At 34.7% G+C, this 18,350-nt stretch overlaps 1 protein-coding gene across 2 annotated transcripts in view; it reads left to right on the top strand.

The window, feature by feature from the left end:
* The first annotated feature begins 267 nt into the window (after positions 1-267).
* The window catches only part of plcd1a (phospholipase C, delta 1a), a 31,298-nt gene continuing 13,215 nt past the window's right edge, over positions 268-18,350 (top strand). The window contains exons 1-2 of one of the 2 annotated variants that reach the window (XM_067435422.1): positions 268-784; positions 6,283-6,441. In XM_067435422.1, coding sequence (XP_067291523.1) covers positions 754-784; positions 6,283-6,441 — 190 coding nt within the window. In that variant the 5' untranslated portion in view covers positions 268-753. Of the gene's footprint in view, positions 785-1,471; positions 2,032-6,282; positions 6,442-18,350 lie in introns of those variants that run through there. The other variant, XM_067435421.1, reaches the window with a different exon arrangement.

Below are 18,350 nucleotides of genomic sequence, written 5' to 3'. Positions count from 1 at the left end.
AAAATAAAATAAAGGTTCTTATGGCTCCATGAAGAACATCCATGGAATCTTTCAATGCACAAAAGTTTCTTTATACTGAAGAAAAAAAAGGAAAAAAAACAAGAAAAAAAAACAAGGTTCTTTTAGGAAGTGTTCACTGATTGCTGAAGAAAAACAAACAAACAAACAAAAAAACCTAAAACATTTGGGTGCCTTAAATATATACCTCTTGCAGTAAAAGGAACACTGTTTTTTACGTACAGGGAATTCAATCTGAAACCTCTGAATGAAAATCAAGCCTAAAGACTAACTTTTGATAAGATAATGGCGTGCTTATGAAACAAATAGGTGAATGGTCAGATTATAAATGCAACACCTAGGTCTTTGTCATTTAGCTATCTGCCTAAAATGTCATAGAAACTCCTGAAGTGGAACTGCTGGACAAGAATCGCGATCTAAACAAATGAATCAAAACCACTGACACTGATCCTTCTGAAAAATTAAAATTCAGTTGTTTATGATGGGTGGAAACAAATTCGACTTTTCAGGGACTTATTAACTGAAAACAGAGACTTGAAAGACCGGTGTTGTTGTGGGTGTTGGCGAATTCTCGATACTGCGCTCGTAATAGGCGGGTTCCACACTGATTCAGATGGTTTAGGACACGGGCTGTAGCCTACTCAACCCAGTCAGCTTCTGGGTGACTTTGGGACGTGGAACGTCTTTTTAGACTGGGATATAGCGCTACTGTAACTGAAAGAAGGGAAGAAAGAAATGGAAATCAATGGAAGTGCCGGCAGACTCGGTAAGTTTTTCAGTGATGTCATGTTTATTCCGCGTGAGAAGTAAATAGGACTATTTGAGTGTCAGTAATGGCTAGTTATATAAACAACCGTGATTTTAATTGCTTCTTTGTATATAAATTTGAGTTGAATGTGTTAAACAGACTTTCTACAAAACAATTTACTTTAAAACGCAAATATGTATCTTTTCGCAGTCATGAGTGTTGCCTTATGCTGAATTAGCCTTCATTTTTAGTGGTAGGCATATCATAGAACATTTTGCTATCTTGTGCTAATATCTGAACAGTAGCCTATGCAGTCAGTCTAAGACAAACGTGCGAGTTCGCAATAAAACCATGTCAAACTTCGCTTTCACGACCCATTCGGACTGCGAATGACATATGTCACGCGAGGATTTAACCACAAGAAGGCGCCCTATCCCAAATTACGTTGATTTTCGAACCTGTTCACTATATTTAAATAAATATTTAAAACAGTGACAACAATAGATTTCGCCGACAGCTAGATATGACAGATTAAAAAAAGCAATAGCTCTGCATTTTGAGGTTTACTAACGACTTTTTAATTTTAAAAGTATTCATAATTGTTATGCTGCATCCATTTAAATGGCGAGCAAAAATGTATATCGCCTTCGTCACGTTTCGAATCTTGACATTTTTTTACAGTCTGATCTTCTTGACTCGTTCGGTGAAGGGGTGGGAAGGAAAAAAAGGGACAGACATCGACGAAGTTTACGAGTCAATCATGAAAGTGAACGAGGATGATTCGTTCGAAACACCCATTTTTCCATCAGTGTAACGCTAGAGAAAAGGCAACAGCCAAAAACATGTCACCGGTACTCACAACCGTTTGGAGAAAGTTTAAAAACCTGGTTAGTCCCAGTTGACGTTTATAATCAGATGCCATACGTTTATCTTGTTATTTGGGTATTTAAATACCACAGTGCCTGCCGCAACATGTCACATGCCACAACGAAACTCAGGGGCACACGTTAAGAAAGTGAGTCGGAACAAAAACAAAAGAATGATTTTTTGCAGGTTTAGAACCCGCCCCGTAGAAAGAGACTTGCAAACGTCATGATTTTCTCCCGTCAGGTTATTTTTCTACCCAAAGTAGGTCGATTACAGGATCCCGTAGAGGATTTCAACAATGTTTTGTGCCCGTAAGCCGCACAAAAGGACGAAGTCACAGGAGTTAATTTATCAGGAGCAGAGTAAAAACGTGGCACACGAGAATGGGAAACGCATAGGTGGGTGTTTGGTTGTTAGTTACAGGCGGCCGTGTCGTGCATTAAATAGCCCTCCGTGGACTAAAAATGTTGGCTCTAGTAGTTTTAGAATGTAGTGTTTCCTCCAAAATGCCGTGATTATAGTTTTTTTCTTACTGTAAAACCAAAACAGCCGGATTTCAAAAGTTAAGAGGAGAGCTCACCAGTTATAGACAGTGTAAAGTGTGTAAGTACGTTAGCTGTGAAAGTTAATACAAGCATTAACGGCACATACAGCGTTTGGAATAGTATTGTTTATCGTAGGCTACTGTTTATTAGATGAATAATGTATGTCAACCAAACTCTGCAGTCTGCAACATCTTGCACAAGTTAATGGGTGTGACGCTGTGTTGCTTTGAAAGCTGCATTCTAAACATGAAGAATTTGAAAGGACTTAAAACATTAGGAACATATAGGCCTACGATAATGAAATGCAGTGGATGTTTAGTTTAGCTGGCTTTTGAGGATGCTCACAAACATGACTATATTTCATCAAAAAGGAGCACTGTATGATTTACTTTTTATGTTTTGGAATGAGGAATTGCTCAAGGGGATTATCCCATTCTGCTTTATGATGTTTTTCTTTATGGTGATTAATTACGTTCCAGCCAAATAGAGCAGAGAGAAGATCTATTTTAGGAGTACAAAACATTTCCAAGTAAGAATGAACCGTTTGGGGTTTGACTTATCACACTTTAATCGGTCAACTGTTGGCTATGTTCCATTGATGCAACATCAAGGTTGGCTGATTGTAAGATTCCTTATTCACTTTTCTATCTGTCCTGAAAATTCACAGTGCCTCCCAGAGCTTCCCAGATGGCCAATATCTCCATCCAGTTAAATAGAAAAAAGCACCAAAACACACTTATGAAATCAGCATTACGAACATAATTTATTTGCAGTGCCCTGCTGAATATGTTTGCTTGAGTGCTTGAGTTACTAAGTTTACATATATTTTAATAATCATAATGTAGAGCTTTCATGTAAATTTTATCCAAAAGAAAATTGAAGCGTGGTGGAGATCTTTAGCATTCTGCACTCTCAGAAATGATGTGTTAATTCATTACACAATTTATGTGTAATGGCTATTTTAGCTATATTTAGTTATGTGTATTTTGTGTAAAAGTATTATATTATTAAATTTAACATAAATTATGTATTATAACATGTTAATAATTGCCATATCGGACTACATTGACAGTAAGATTAAAAAACCATAAGTAAGATAAGTCTAGATATTGGAAGACGAGTGGGCATAAAATTACTAAATAAATATGGACTAAATAAGTTGAATTTCTTCAAGAGTGAGTGTTGCACCTTTTTCCAATTTACATGAATTTTAGTTGCACCTCCTCTTGTTGGCAGAGCACCTCTTTTTAACATTTCTTTTAAATAATGATGGCTATCTGACATGTTTGCACAAGGTAGGATTTTGGAGCACAAAATGAATGTGGTCCAGGAGCTGAAAAAAAAACCCATAATCATAAATGTAAATAAAAATAGTTAATTCAACTTGTGCACTTTATTCCAAGTCTTTTGAAGTCATGTGAGGGTCAGACTAAGAAGTTGTTGTTATTGCACAGGAAAGCAGTTTGGATGTTTTGCTTTAAGTAAATAAATCAGGTTTTATTTCAAGTAAGATAAGAAGAAGACACTCTTGGCATATTTTTAGTTGTTACGCACATGCTAAGTTGCATAACTTCTTTAGTCAGCTGTCTGATATGACTCACATAGCTAGTGTAGAAAATACAGCTTTTCTGCAGAGTTCCACATATAATACATTTATATTTTCATCACATTGCAAAATTTATTATGCATATATAACCAGAGAGTTCAGAATTTGCAGCCATTTTGAATTGATACAGCTGGATGAAAATCTGTGTTTTACAAAGGGTCAAATATTATGTTTATATATCTTACATGCAAAGCTGAAATCTTTCTTTGCAAATCGTGTTGACCTAGCCTAGTGCTTACCCTGTTTCTGTCATGTTTTTGTGGATCACGGTTATGAGAAGTCACAAGTCAGAACAGTATTTGAACTTGGCGACGTCTACATTTGCATGCTGAATACTTCTGGAGTGTGATTTGAATGTGGAGATGAAAAGCCTGATGCCTTTTCCTAAATGTTATATAGCTCGCTTTTTTCAAGACCGGAATAACACTAGTAACAGTCATCAAAATAAAACCATACACACAAGAGTTTTCTGAGCAAACGCAGGCAACCATCCCAGTATAGAAAATGCTTTAAGCTCAATTTCAAAGTATGCTTTCTGAAATCAGCTCAGATTTTTTATAATTTCTCCACCTTCTGCTTGAGTTCAGCCAGAGCCTCATAAACAGCCTCTGTGGCAAGAGCTCGCGAAAAAAATGTCAGCAATGTTGTTGTTGTGCCCACACCCTTGGTTCAGAGAAGCTGTAAATATTCATAGTTCAACTGTTGGGCCAATTAGCAGTAGCACCATGATAGCTGCAGAACAACAAATTTGCATCTCATCAGGATGTTGCAGGCATTATCTGCAATATTTTATGGTTCCAAATTCAGCCACTCCTAAAAAGGAAGTAGAAACACTTTATCGAAAGACTGATCTTTTATTGCAACATTGAAATGAATTGACTACACACACCCACATCGCACATGCACATTTTTTCCACACGGCAGTGCTATTGTGGATATCTTTATCTATCTAGCTTTATAGATACAACAATCCTACACTGTAAAAAAATATTTAGAAAAAAAGTTACCTGGTTGCCTTAAAATTTTGAGTTCATTGAAATTAAAATTTTGAGTTAATACAATGAATATTTTTTGAGATTCGACAACCTTTATTAAAATATTAATAAAATATTTTTTAAGCATATTGGGTAATTGTGTGTGTTTTATTTCTGATGATGCAGTGAAACATGCCAAATAGTGCTATTTTTATCATTTATCACATTTTTTATGTGGTTCAGATACAAAAATATTTTCAGTTTCTATTTATTAAACTAATTTCCTTCATTGTATCAACTCAAATTTTTAATTTCAATAAACACACAATTTTAAGGCAACCAGGTTACTTACTTTTTTAAGTTAAACCAACAAAAAACAACCAGAATTGTTTACATTGTAGCATAATTCTTTAAAAAATCAATCCTGAAAACTGAATGTATCATACACAGCTGTTTGGAAAGTGAACTCTGTATTTTAAGTGAACTGGTATATATTAATATGAAATATTATATATAAATAACTGCTTTTTGGTTTTCTAAGCATTTTTTCCGGCATTTTGTCAGATAAATCCATTATCTACATTTAGTGTTTTAGTCTTCCCTCATATTTAAAATATTTAAAAAAAAATATTAATACATTTTACCTCATATTTTGATTGTTTAATCAAATATGTAGGCTCATTAAAAACAAATATCCCCTCCGGAGTCCGGACATTACTTTTGGCCACTGCTGTATGTATTTATACTGTACTATATACAGTATATGTAATCTGTATATATTCAAAGTGTTGGAATATCCGTGAGGGACGCAAGTGATTTTATTCAAATCTTTTCTCTGTATCAGCACTGTGGGATTGTGGTTTCAACAAGACAAAGATAATCACAATATCATTGCAATATGGAAAAGTGCTGTGTGGGTGAATGCATGTGGTCAGTATGTATCAGTGTTATCTTTAAAACTATTGAGAACTATTGATGATACTTTAATAAAGAGAAAACAGTACAATAGACTATATAAACTGAATATAAACAAAGCACAAAGATATACCTAATGCTGAAACTATATTGTTCAAACCTAAATGCTAGATAGTTTTTGAAAGGCATCAATAGAATGGAATGGGTAAACATACTTTCATTTAAGTAAAAACTCAATTACTTTACAAGGTGTAGATATATACAGCATGCAAGAGTGTCAAAGAAAATGGACATAACCTTTACCATACTTATAGCTCACTCAGCAGGTTTTGACCTTCAGCAAGACCTTGTAAATGTATTTATTTTTATTTAAAACATTTTTATTTATTTATTGTCTGGAGAGAGCTGTGTCCAAGCATCAGCATAATTGCAAACATTAATATATATATATTATATATATATAATAGCTTTGACCTATACATGACTCATCATTGAGCCCAGATACTTGTGACATAAATTAAGATATAGACAGTGGACTTTGAACACTTTATGACCTTTGAGAAATCCATTTGTACTAATGCTTGAACTTGATATTTGTTTGACCTTTAGGTCTGCAGGGAGACCCGGACCTGCAGTTTTTGCTGAAAGGTGGAGACCTAATAAAGGTAAAGTCTAGCTCATGGAGGAAGACCCGCTACCTTCGGCTAAATGAAGATTGCAAGACTGTGTGGCAACAAACCAGCAAGAAATTCAAGAAAGACTCCAGCTGTAAGTATACTTTTATTCAGTTCAGTTTCTGTTTAAGAGAGACTGGGAGAACAGGTTTTCTTCATTTAATGAAGAATGACATTTTTTTTAGAAAAACATAGCTATGCTGCCAAAGCAACTCTTTCTCTTTTCTCTTTCAACGTTTGCAATTTTGAAAAGTTACACCACATGATTGTTTACAAAACAATGATCGGCCCACCTATAGAGAAAACCTGGATACTATTATTCATAACAACAAGACTAAAATGTGTGAACATTTGTCAAACCTTGGTCACGAAGTAATACATTCTGAAGTATGAAGTATAATGACATATACACAGTACATATATTTACAGTATTGTTCAAAATAATAGCAGTACAATGTGACTAACCAGAATAATCAAGGTTTTTAGTATTTTTTTTATTGCTACGTGGCAAACAAGTTACCAGTAGGTTCAGTAGATTCTCAGAAAACAAATGAGACCCAGCATTCATGATATGCACGCTCTTAAGGCTGTGCGATTGGGCAATTAGTTGAAAGGGGTGTGTTCAAAAAAATAGCAGTGTCTACCTTTGACTGTACAAACTCAAAACTATTTTGTACAAACATTTTTTTTTTTCTGGGATTTAGCAATCCTGTGAATCACTAAACTAATATTTAGTTGTATGATCACAGTTTTTTAAAACTGCTTGACATCTGTGTGGCATGGAGTCAACCAACTTGTGGCACCTCTCAGCTGTTATTCCACTCCATGATTCTTTAACAACATTCCACAATTCATTCACATTTCTTGGTTTTGCTTCAGAAACAGCATTTTTGATATCACCCCACAAGTTCTCAATTGGATTAAGGTCTGGAGATTGGGCTGGCCACTCCATAACATTAATTTTGTTGGTTTGGAACCAAGACTTTGCCCGTTTACTAGTGTGTTTTGGGTCATTGTCTTGTTGAAACAACCGTTTCAAGGGCATGTCCTCTTCAGCATAGGGCAACATGACCTCTTCAAGTATTTTAACATATGCAAACTGATCCATGATCCCTGGTATGCGATAAATAGGCCCAACACCATAGTAGGAGAAACATGCCCATATCATGATGCTTGCACCTCCATGCTTCACTGTCTTCACTGTGTACTGTGGCTTGAATTCAGAGTTTGGGGGTCGTCTCACAAACTGCCTGTGGCCCTTGGACCCAAAAAGAACAATTTTACTCTCATCAGTCCACAAAATGTTCCTCCATTTTTCTTTAGGCCAGTTGATGTGTTCTTTGGCAAATTGTAACCTCTTCTGCACATGCCTTTTTTTTAACAGAGGGTCTTTGCGGGGGATTCTTGAAAATAGATTAGCTTCACACAGACGTCTTCTAACTGTCACAGTACTTACAGGTAACTCCAGACTGTCTTTGATCATCCTGGAGGTGATCATTGGCTGAGCCTTTGCCCTTCTGGTTATTCTTCTATCCATTTTGATGGTTGTCTTCCGTTTTCTTCCACGTCTCTCTGGTTTTGCTCTCCATTTTAAGGCATTGGAGATCATTTTAGCTGAACAGCCTATCATTTTTTGCACCTCTTTATAGGTTTTCCCCTCTCTAATCAACTTTTTAATCAAAGTACGCTGTTCTTCTGAACAATGTCTTGAACGACCCATTTTCCTCAGCTTTTAAATGCATGTTCAACAAGTGTTGGCTTCATCCTTAAATAGGGGCCACCTGATTCACACCTGTTTCTTCACAAAATTGATGACCTCAGTGATTGAATGCCACACTGCTATTTTTTTGAACACACCCCTTTCAACTAATTCAACTAATTGCCCAATTGCACAGCCTTAAGAGCGTGCATATCATGAATGCTGGGTCTCATTTGTTTTCTGAGAATCTACTGAACCTACTGGTAACTTGTTTGCCACGTAGCAATAAAAAAATATACGAAAAACCTTGATTATTCTGGTTAGTCACATTGTACTGCTATTATTTTGAACAATACTGTATTAGGTGAAATGACTTAAGTGAAATGACAGTAGAGACATTTGTAATGTTACAAAAATAAAATAAACATACTGTATATATTTCAAATAAAAGTAAAAATAAAATCTAAAATTTCTTTTCATCAAATAATATTTTAAATAAATACATAAAATATCATGTTTCCACAAAAATATTAAGCAGAACAACTGTTTTCAGCATTGATAATAAGACATGTTTATTGAGCTGCAAATCAGCATATTAGAAGGATTCCTGAAGAATCATGTGACACTGAAGACTGGAGTAATGATGCTAAAAATTCAGCTTTGAATCACAGAAATAAATAACATTTTAAAGGAATATTCAAATAGAAAATAATAATTTAAATTGTAATATTTCACAGTATTACTGTTTTACTTTTGACTGTATTTTTGATCACTTCTTTCGAAAATCCCAAATTCAGTATCTCAGAAAATTAGAATATTACTTAAGACCAATACAAAGAGAGGACTTTTAGAAATCTTGGCCAACTGAAAAGTATGAACATGAAAAGTATGAGCATGTAAAGCACTCAATACTTAGTTGAGGCTCCTTTTGCCTGAATTACTGCAGCAGTCGTAGAGTCGATCAGTCTGTGGCACTGATCTGGTGTTATGAGAGCCCAGGTTGCTCTGATAGTGGCCTTCATATCTTCTGCATTGTTGAGTCATTGAGTCATATCACATCTTCCTCTTTACAAAACCCTTCCTGGTATACGGCTGCATTGACCTTGGACCTCAGAACACAGTGGACCAATACCAGTAGATGACATGGCACCACAAACCATCACTGAATGTGGAAACTTTACTGGACCTGAAAGGTCGTCTTTTGAACAGCTGTGTCAAGTCAGCAGTCTTCCCCATGATAGTGTAGCCTACAGAGCTAGACTGATGCTGCGTCCCAATTTGCCTACTTATACTACAACCTAAAAGTATGTACTCTTTTTGTGAAGAAAAAGTAAATACTTTTGAGAGTGTAGCAGAAAAGTATGCAAGCTTTGACATACTACTTCGTCATCTTTAACGGACTCTGTCGCTTAGTTACGAGCTTCCCATCACCGTTTAAACTGCTGCTCTGTCAATCGTCACAGTTCAAATCCTCCACATTCAGTTTAATCTCCTACCATATCGGAGAGAAATGTAGTTGCACGTTGATCTGCCCTGTGTGGGTCTTTAATGCAGAGACTCTCCTCATGTGTTTGCAGTTTTAATATAATGATGCATTTAAAAGTCAATGGCCAAACGTATCATTACAAAAGTTCACAATGCTGCTGCAGGTGAAATAGAATGTGGATAACACTAAATAAATATATTTTCGTCAGGTTACTGATTGATCACTCATCAATTCACATTGATTAACCTTTATCTAAAACTCGGGCTCGCACATCCGTCATGTTTGTAGTTTTTAACACTTTTTATCCACGTTTGTAGTTCTAATCAAATCCTCGTCCAACTTGCAATGGGTTGTGGGCAATATCAGCCGTTAGAGTGCATGTGTATTGATCTGTATTTCTAATTCGGACTGGAAATAGTAGACCATCTGGGTATCTTTGGAATACTCTTTTCAAAATACTATGATTTGGGACATACTAATTCTATTTTCGCATACTATTGAGGCGCAGGGTGAGAGACCATTTAAAGGGCTTTGCAGGTGTTTTGAGTTAACTAGCTGATTATTAGAGTGTGGCACCAGGTCCAGGTGTCTTCAATATTGAACCTTTTAGCAATATTCTATTTTTCTGAGATACTGAATTTTGGATTTTCCTTAGTTGTCAGTTGTAATCATCAAAATTAAAAGAAATAAACATTTGAAATTATATGACCAGCACCTGTATATACATATACATACATTTTATTTAAAAAACTGTTGCTTGATACATTGTAATCATATAACCATTATTTGATTTTATTTCCTGATAATAAATGACTTCATGCTGACATCAGCAAGCCACACATCAAATGGCTCTCCTGTAAACTGATCTTTATAGTGCCCAGAGCTGTAAATAAGTATAGACCTGTCCTTCACCTTCCCCCACACACATTTTTAACATCTGTAAGGCCAGAGAAGGTTTTGATATGGGCGGAAAGGAAACATTTACGACAAAATGACCGGAGAGGAGGGGAACGAAATTTTGTGGTGATCTTAAATCTTCTCCACACATGTTGTCCAATGCCCTCTGCTCCTCGTAGCTTCCGGTCTGGGTAAAGACTTCAGATCAGGCCTCTTTATCTGTTGTCTGCCAGACTGTCTGCCTTCTCTTTGGCCTGTGTGTGTGTAACTGAGGAAACCAGGACCAAACTAAATCAAAGGATTCTAGTGAAAACAACAGATATCAGCAGGGAAACCCTCTGGTCCTGCTCACATGATATTTTCACCCATTAGTCGTGTGTTTTGACAGTCGCTGTATACTCCCATTGGCCAGGATTGATGATTAGATGGATTGCACATGCAGTAGGGGTTTTCGGCCCTTTTTATGTTCTCAAAAACAATGACATAAATGATGACAGAATGCTCAGAAAATGTAGTAAACACCTCAAAAAAGGAAAGATCTTAATTAGCTTAATATGAGTATTGAAACATTAGTGGATGTTTTAGCGACTTGCCATTTGAACAAATAGTTTACTTTATAAAACATAGGCTATACTATAGTTTGTTTTAAGGGATAGTTCACCTAAAAATGAAAATTACCCCATGACCAAGCCATCGGTGTATATGACATTCTTCAGACGAATACAATTGGATATAATAAAAGCTTTTTGAAGTGAATCGGTGGGTTTTTGTAAGAAAAATATTCATATTTAACACGTTATAAAGTAAAATCTTTAGCTTCAGGTACGCCGCCTTCCATATTCAACTTAAGGAAAAAGCATAACTGACACGACGATGATGTTGGGCGTAGCATAATTGTTTTGAATTGCGAGAGGCGCTACACTTTCTTCATAAGTTGAATATGGAAAAGCGGTCTGCCGGAAGCTAGATATTTTACTTTATAAAGATTTAAATATGGATACTATTTTTACACAAACCCATTGATTCACTTGAGAAGGCCTTTATTAACCCTCGGAGCTGTATGGATTACTTTTATAATAGATGGATGCACTTTTTTGGGTTTCAAATTTTGGGCTGCCATTCATAAAATGGCATTATGCCATTATAAAGATGCCATTATAAAGATGCCATTATAAAGATGGGATAGCCAGGACATTTTTTAATATGACTCTGATTGTATTCGTCTGAAAGAATTTCATATGATAGCTTGAGGATGAGTAAATCATGGGCTAATTTTCATTTTTGGGTGAACTATCCCTTTAATGGTTTAAATACAAGAAGAAAAGGATTTCATGTTTTTAAGCACAGGAAATGAGGTTTTTATTATCTTATAGTGATGGTGCCAAGTTTATCTCAAGTTAAATGGACTTGCAGGGTTGGGAAAGAATCAGAGGAAATGTAACAGATTGTTTTTATCAAATTCTAGTACTGATACAGCCCTGCCCACTGTAAAACTGTCCAGAAATTCGACAACAATTTGCTTCTCTTAAACCCTGTTGGACAGAGACAATGTCTGTAAAACATCTTGTACGCCATGATAAATAGTATAGGTGCAGTCCTGTGCGATGGCCAATTTCATAGTTTGCCACTATTATCCTGTACAACAATGAGCAGATTTTTCCCCTGAGCATTTTTGTCATGTTTTTATTATTCGCGCCTCCTGCAGAACACAATAAGAGGTCACATGGTCACACTCCCACCTCTGTACATTTCAACAGAGGTCTCATGAGGCTAGAAAGCATCATTACTCCAGTCTACAGTGTCACATGATCTTTCAGAAACTACTTTAATATGCTAATTTGATGCTCAATTATAAATAATGGTTATTTTCATCAATGTTGAAATTAAATTACACTTTTTGAAAATCGTTATATATATTTATTTCAGTTTCTTTTGTATCAGTATAAATGTATAAATACCTTTTAAGTAACTTTTGATCAAGTTAATGCATCATTGCTAAATAAAAATATTAATTTATTTTTCTTTCTTTTTTTCTTTTACTTACCCCAAACTTTTTAATGGTATTGTATCATGTTTTTCATAAAAATGCAGCACAACTGTTTTCAAGATTGATAATAATAATAATACATATTTCTTGAGCAGCAAATCATCATATGTGACACTGAAGACTGGAGTAATGATGCTGAAAATTCAGCTTTGCATCACAGAAATAAATTACATTTTAAAATATATTCCAACAGAAAGTAGTTATTTTAAATTGTAATATTTCAAAAATATTAATGTTTTACCGTGTTTTTAATCAAATGAATGCAGAAAAACATTTAAAAAACATTTTAAAAAATACTTAATTATAGAATTTAAGTTATTTATTTATAGTAACTTAGTTCTTTCCTGGCATGAATAAACAGATATATTGCGGACTAGTGGTTATTCAAAACTCTTTACCAAAGATGAGAAAGGCAGAAAAAATGAACAATCATTATTAAAGTTCAAGTGTGCAATTTCTCCACACTTGAAATTAAAATTATCCACTTACCTTAAAAAAGTATTAATCAAAATGTTTTGGTTTTAATCACTGTATTGAATATAATAAATTAAATGTAACAATAATAATTTGATGAAACAGAGGTCAGAATTTGGCCAAGCACAATGTTTCCTTTCTCTCAGCTTGTTTTTGACACTGCTTTCTTTCAGCAGTTCACTTGAGATTGGGTATAATCCAAATTGTTCTCCTACAGACCCCATATTTTGTTACATTTAATTTATTATTTGTGAGCGTGCGCCACATCTTAAACAGCAGATTATCTCCAGCTGTGGTTTTTCACTGAATGGACAATGCTGCAAGTGCTTAACCTTGGGTTATACATGAGGTTCAATGAACTAAACACAGTTTTTAAACCTTGCAATTTTGTCATTTTCTAGCCATAATTATCTTAATTAAATGGATAGATTCTATAAAATTAACAAAAAATACAAGAATGGGTAGCAGGACTACCCATTAATTAAATAAATTGTAATTTAATAATTCAATAAATAAAGTTTAAAAAATCATTACAAAAGCAAAATTAATTAATTCCCTCAGCAATAGCAAACCAAAACCATCCAAACAATTCCCGATGGACAATCAAGTCCCGCCCTACATTTTTTCTTTTTCAAGAATCTGTTCCACTCAGTACATCACAATATGGAAAAATAAACTATCAATACTTCCGCTTCACTTTAACAGCTGAGAGGGTCAAAGCCTCTTTAAGTGGAACAGACCAAAATCAACAATATATGGTTTACAGACATTTGAGGTTTTTAATACTAGCTACTTATCATGTTAGACTAATTAATACCATTTGTTCTAATATATATAATAGACCTTAAAGAAAAGATCTGTGCCTTTACTGTTTTTGTCATGCGTAATGAAGTGTACTAAATGAATGGGAAGTAGCTTGAGTTATATTTGCTTTGTTTCAGTCGGTTGAGTACAGTACACACAAACAAACCCTGATCTGGTTCTTCACTGTAAGCCATCTATTGTGTCTAAATGTTTTATTTGGGATCATGAATTGACTAGAGAGATTTTGAGAAATCTCTATTGTGTCTCACTTCCAGGTAAAGCAGTTTATCAATGTATTTGCACACAGAAAGGTCAATTAAAACTAATTATTCTGTTCACACATTTCTCCTATAAACACTGTGATAACAGCAAAGACAGAGAGCCGCCCATGTTTGGGTTCCCCCTGCCTGCGTGCGAAGTATTTTACCTCTGAACTCTACCATTCATTATCCTGTACTAGGGCTGGACGATATGGCCAAAATTTATATCACGATATATTTCTTTTTTTTTTTTTTTTTTTTTTTTTTTTTTATTAGAGAAAAAAAAAATTATAGCAAATTAACAAATTACAGTAGCTTATACAATGCAAGTGATCATAGACATACATACATGTATAGTGGGTAGAAAAACCAAACCATAACAAATAGAGAGGAGAACCAACAAAGAAAACAATTAAACAAAAACAATACAATAACAAACAGAGAGGAAAACCATCAAAAAAAAAAAAAAAAAAAAAAAACAACAACAACTGAATATAAATATAGTGATGTATGCAGGTATATTTGGTAAGTTTAGGCAATGGAGTATTAAGGGATAAGGGTAATTTGAGATGCTTATAGTAATAGTAACACATTTATACTTGAGGTAGTAATCATAACAAAAAATAATAAATAATAACTGTAGTAGTAACAGTAATAGTAGCAGTAATGGCAGTAATGGTGGTAGTAGTAATAGTTAAAAGTATCAGTAGTAGTGACAGTAGTAATTGTAATTATCGTAATAGTAGTATTGATTGTAGGTAATAGTAATAATAGTAGTGATAGTAATAGTAGCTAATAGTAATAGTAGTAGTGATAGTAGCTATTAGTGATAGCATTAGCTATAATATATATGATAATAATAACAGTAATAATAATAATAGATGTAATGTTAGGATTAGACATTCAAAGTAATATAAATCATGATATTGATGGAACGATAAACCAGGCAATCCAGTTATTGTGGAGGGACACTATGGTCTATGTCCGGGAGCCGCTCCAGCGCCGTCAGCGACCACCACCCACAGACCCCCCCGGACACAGTCACCCTCATCTGATCCACCTGGGACCCTCCCTCCCGCCAGCGACACACTCCTCAAATGATCCTCTATGCTCTGTTGAGTCCTTGATCAAATACACTGGGGCACCCTAACAGGCACCTCCAAACCAGGCTCCCCTAGTCTGGATGTGGCCTGATAAAACAAAAAATACATTTTTGTTGCCCAGCCCAGTTTTTTTTTAATTTTTTTTAATCTGTAGTATGGACCCTGGTGTGCACCGGTTAGCTCCCCAGCCAGAGACACCACATCCAGCCCAGATATTGGTAGATGTTTTTTATTTACATGAGAGGAGTGATTTGAGGTTGAGGTGGCAAAAGGGAGAGGATCCCAAGCACCGAGTCTGTGATGATGAACCCGCCAGCAGGACATGTCAGCCGTGCCCACCAACAGCACCAGAGCAGCACCCCGACCCAGACCATTTATATTTAATAAATTCAAGTAGGCTACCCAGAATGTATACATAATGTTTCTGAAATGTGATTCATGACGGAAGAGATGAATATCCAAATTCCTACTACCACCATCACCAACAACAAAAAGTATTGTTAATATGCAGCTTTACATATATAATAATTTTAAGTGTATACTAGCTTATAAATCATTGCAGAAGTATAATACATTGTAATGTAATATAACAAGTATAATTTAATTTTCGTGTGATTATTAATCCATTTAAAATACCATAAATCTTAATTGAGGCATCAACTCATCAGCTAATTTTAATCAATATGTAACGATGAGAGTAGTGGATTGAAAGCTGTATTAAATTTGTGCAATTGATTTTTAGTTGCTGATGTTTGTTTCTCTTTAATAACATGGTCTCTTAGTAGATGAAGCCATTGTTTAATTGATATTTGGTATTTATTTTTCCAATTGAGAAGTATTGTTTTCTTGGCGATAGCTAGAGATAGGAGTAGAGGTTTTTTATGTTCCAAAGGGAGGTTAATTTCAGATGTGTCACCTAGAAGACATAAGAGTGGAAGTGTGTTGATAGTACTTTTAAAGAGATCTGATAGTTTATTAGTGACATCTATCCAGAACTGATTAACCGGTGGGCATAGCCAGAGTGCATGAAGGTAAGTGTCTGGTGTATTTAAACTGCAGTTAGTACATTTATCAGAAGTTGTCAGCCCCATTTTAAACATGTTATGCTGTGTTATGTGTGTTCTGTGTATAATTTTATACTGAATTAACTGGATGTTTGTGTTTGTACTTAATATAAAAGTATTTCTGCAAACTGTTTTCCAAAATTCATCATTTGTGGTGATATTGAGATCTTTTTCCCATTGTTTAACTGGTGCTGCAATTGCTTTAGTATCTATAGACAATATTAGAGTGTATAATTTACTAAGTGTTTTTACTGAATTACTAATTTTGGTGATATGTTTAAGAATTGGGGGAGGTTGTGCGATATCTTGGTTTCCAACTGTGGTTTTAATAGAATTCCTAATTTGAAGGTAGTAGTAATAATGTTCTTTTCCCAAGGTAAATTTCTGACTTAATTCTGTAAATGTAGTGAATGTGTTCCCAGTAAACAGGTGATGTAGATGTGTGATACCTTTCTCTTTCCATTTAATATTGTTTAGTGGAGTTTTGTTTATAGTGAAATCCGGGTTGTGCCATATAGGTGAGTTGATGTGTGGTGTCAGCTCATGTTGTGTCAGTGTATTAATTTGCCACCAAGCAGTGAGAGTTGGTTTAATCGTTATGTTTTTAAAAAGGTTGTTCTGTTTGATTTTTTTTGTGATAAATGGAAGATCAGATATTGTTATTTCTTTGCATTCTGCTTGTTCTAACGCTAGCCATGGGTTTTGGGAGCTGTCACCTGTGATCCATTTGCAAAAGTATTGAAGTTTGGATGCTAAATAATAATTTTGAAAATTTGGTGCAGCTAGACCGCCTTGGTCTTTATTTTTTTGTAGTGTTTGTAAGCTTATTTTAGGTTTCCTTTTTTTCCAATAGAATTTGTTAATTATTTGGTTTAATGATGTAAACCATTTCTTAGTTGGTTGTACCGGAGTCATATTGAATAAATAAAGGAGTTAGAGGATTACACATTTTAACTGTTGCAATACGACCAATGATGGAAAGTGGTAGGTTCATCCATCGAGTTAAATCATCTTCTATTGTTTTCAGTAGTGTGATAAAATTGAGATTGAACAAGTCAGAGAGGTTCTGGGATATGTTTATTCCTAAGTATGTAATATTATTAATTTTGAATGGTGTGTTCTGTATACTTCTGTCTTGTGGTTGTATATTCAGTGGTAAAATTGTTGATTTGGTCCAGTTTATGGAGTAGTCTGATATGGCAGAATATTCGTCGATGAGTTTAATTATTTCTTTAAGTGATGTTTCTGGATTTTGTACAAATAATAGGATGTCGTCTGCATACAGTGAAATTTTATGATTAGTTTTACCTGATAAAACTCCAGAAATGTTTTCATTTTGTCTTATTGCAGCAGCAAGAGGTTCTATAAATAAGGCAAAAAGTAATGGTGATAATGGGCATCCTTGGCGAGTGCCTCGCTGGAGTTGAAATGGTGATGATATTATGCCATTAGTTAAAACAGATGCTAGTGGAGTATTATAGAGTGTTTTAATCCAATGAATGAAGCAGTCTCCAAATCCAAATCTTTTAAGGGTCATATGAAGGAAGTACCAATTAACTTTATCAAATGCCTTCTCTGCGTCTAGAGATATGATTATGGTCTTTTTTTTGTTTTTATTGCATAGGTCCATGATGTTGAATAGTCTTCTGGTATTGTTTGATGACTGGCGTCCTTTGATAAAACCTGTTTGGTCCGGATGGATGAGAGATGAAATTACTGATTCGAGTCGTGTTGCCAGAGTTTTACTAATAATTTTTAAATCAGTATTTAAAAGAGATAATGGGCGATAACTAGTGCATAATGTTGGGTCTTTATTTGGTTTAAGCAGGACTGATATTAGTGCTGAATTCATATGAGGTGGGATAGAAGAAGTGTTTTTAATTTCTGCCGTCATTCGCATGAATAATGGTGATATGGTTGTCCAAAAATGTTTGTAATATTCTGGTGGGTATCCATCTAAACCTGGGGCTTTATTGTTTGATAGAGAGTCCAGAGCTTGTTTATATTCAATTTCTGAAATAGAATCTTCTAATGAATCTCTAATGATATATTTCTTAATTTTGGTCGATACGATATAATTTCGATATCGATATGAACTATATAAAAGCTTTAGAAAAACTACCAAGAACTGCCACAAAGGATTTCTGTACCTACAAACTTCTGACAAAT

Source organism: Pseudorasbora parva, chromosome 24 (assembly GCF_024679245.1).
Source record: "Pseudorasbora parva isolate DD20220531a chromosome 24, ASM2467924v1, whole genome shotgun sequence".
NCBI classification, from domain to species: domain Eukaryota; kingdom Metazoa; phylum Chordata; class Actinopteri; order Cypriniformes; family Gobionidae; genus Pseudorasbora; species Pseudorasbora parva.
The sequence above is the reverse complement of the archived record's forward strand: the minus strand, read 5'-3'. Positions and strand labels throughout refer to the sequence as shown.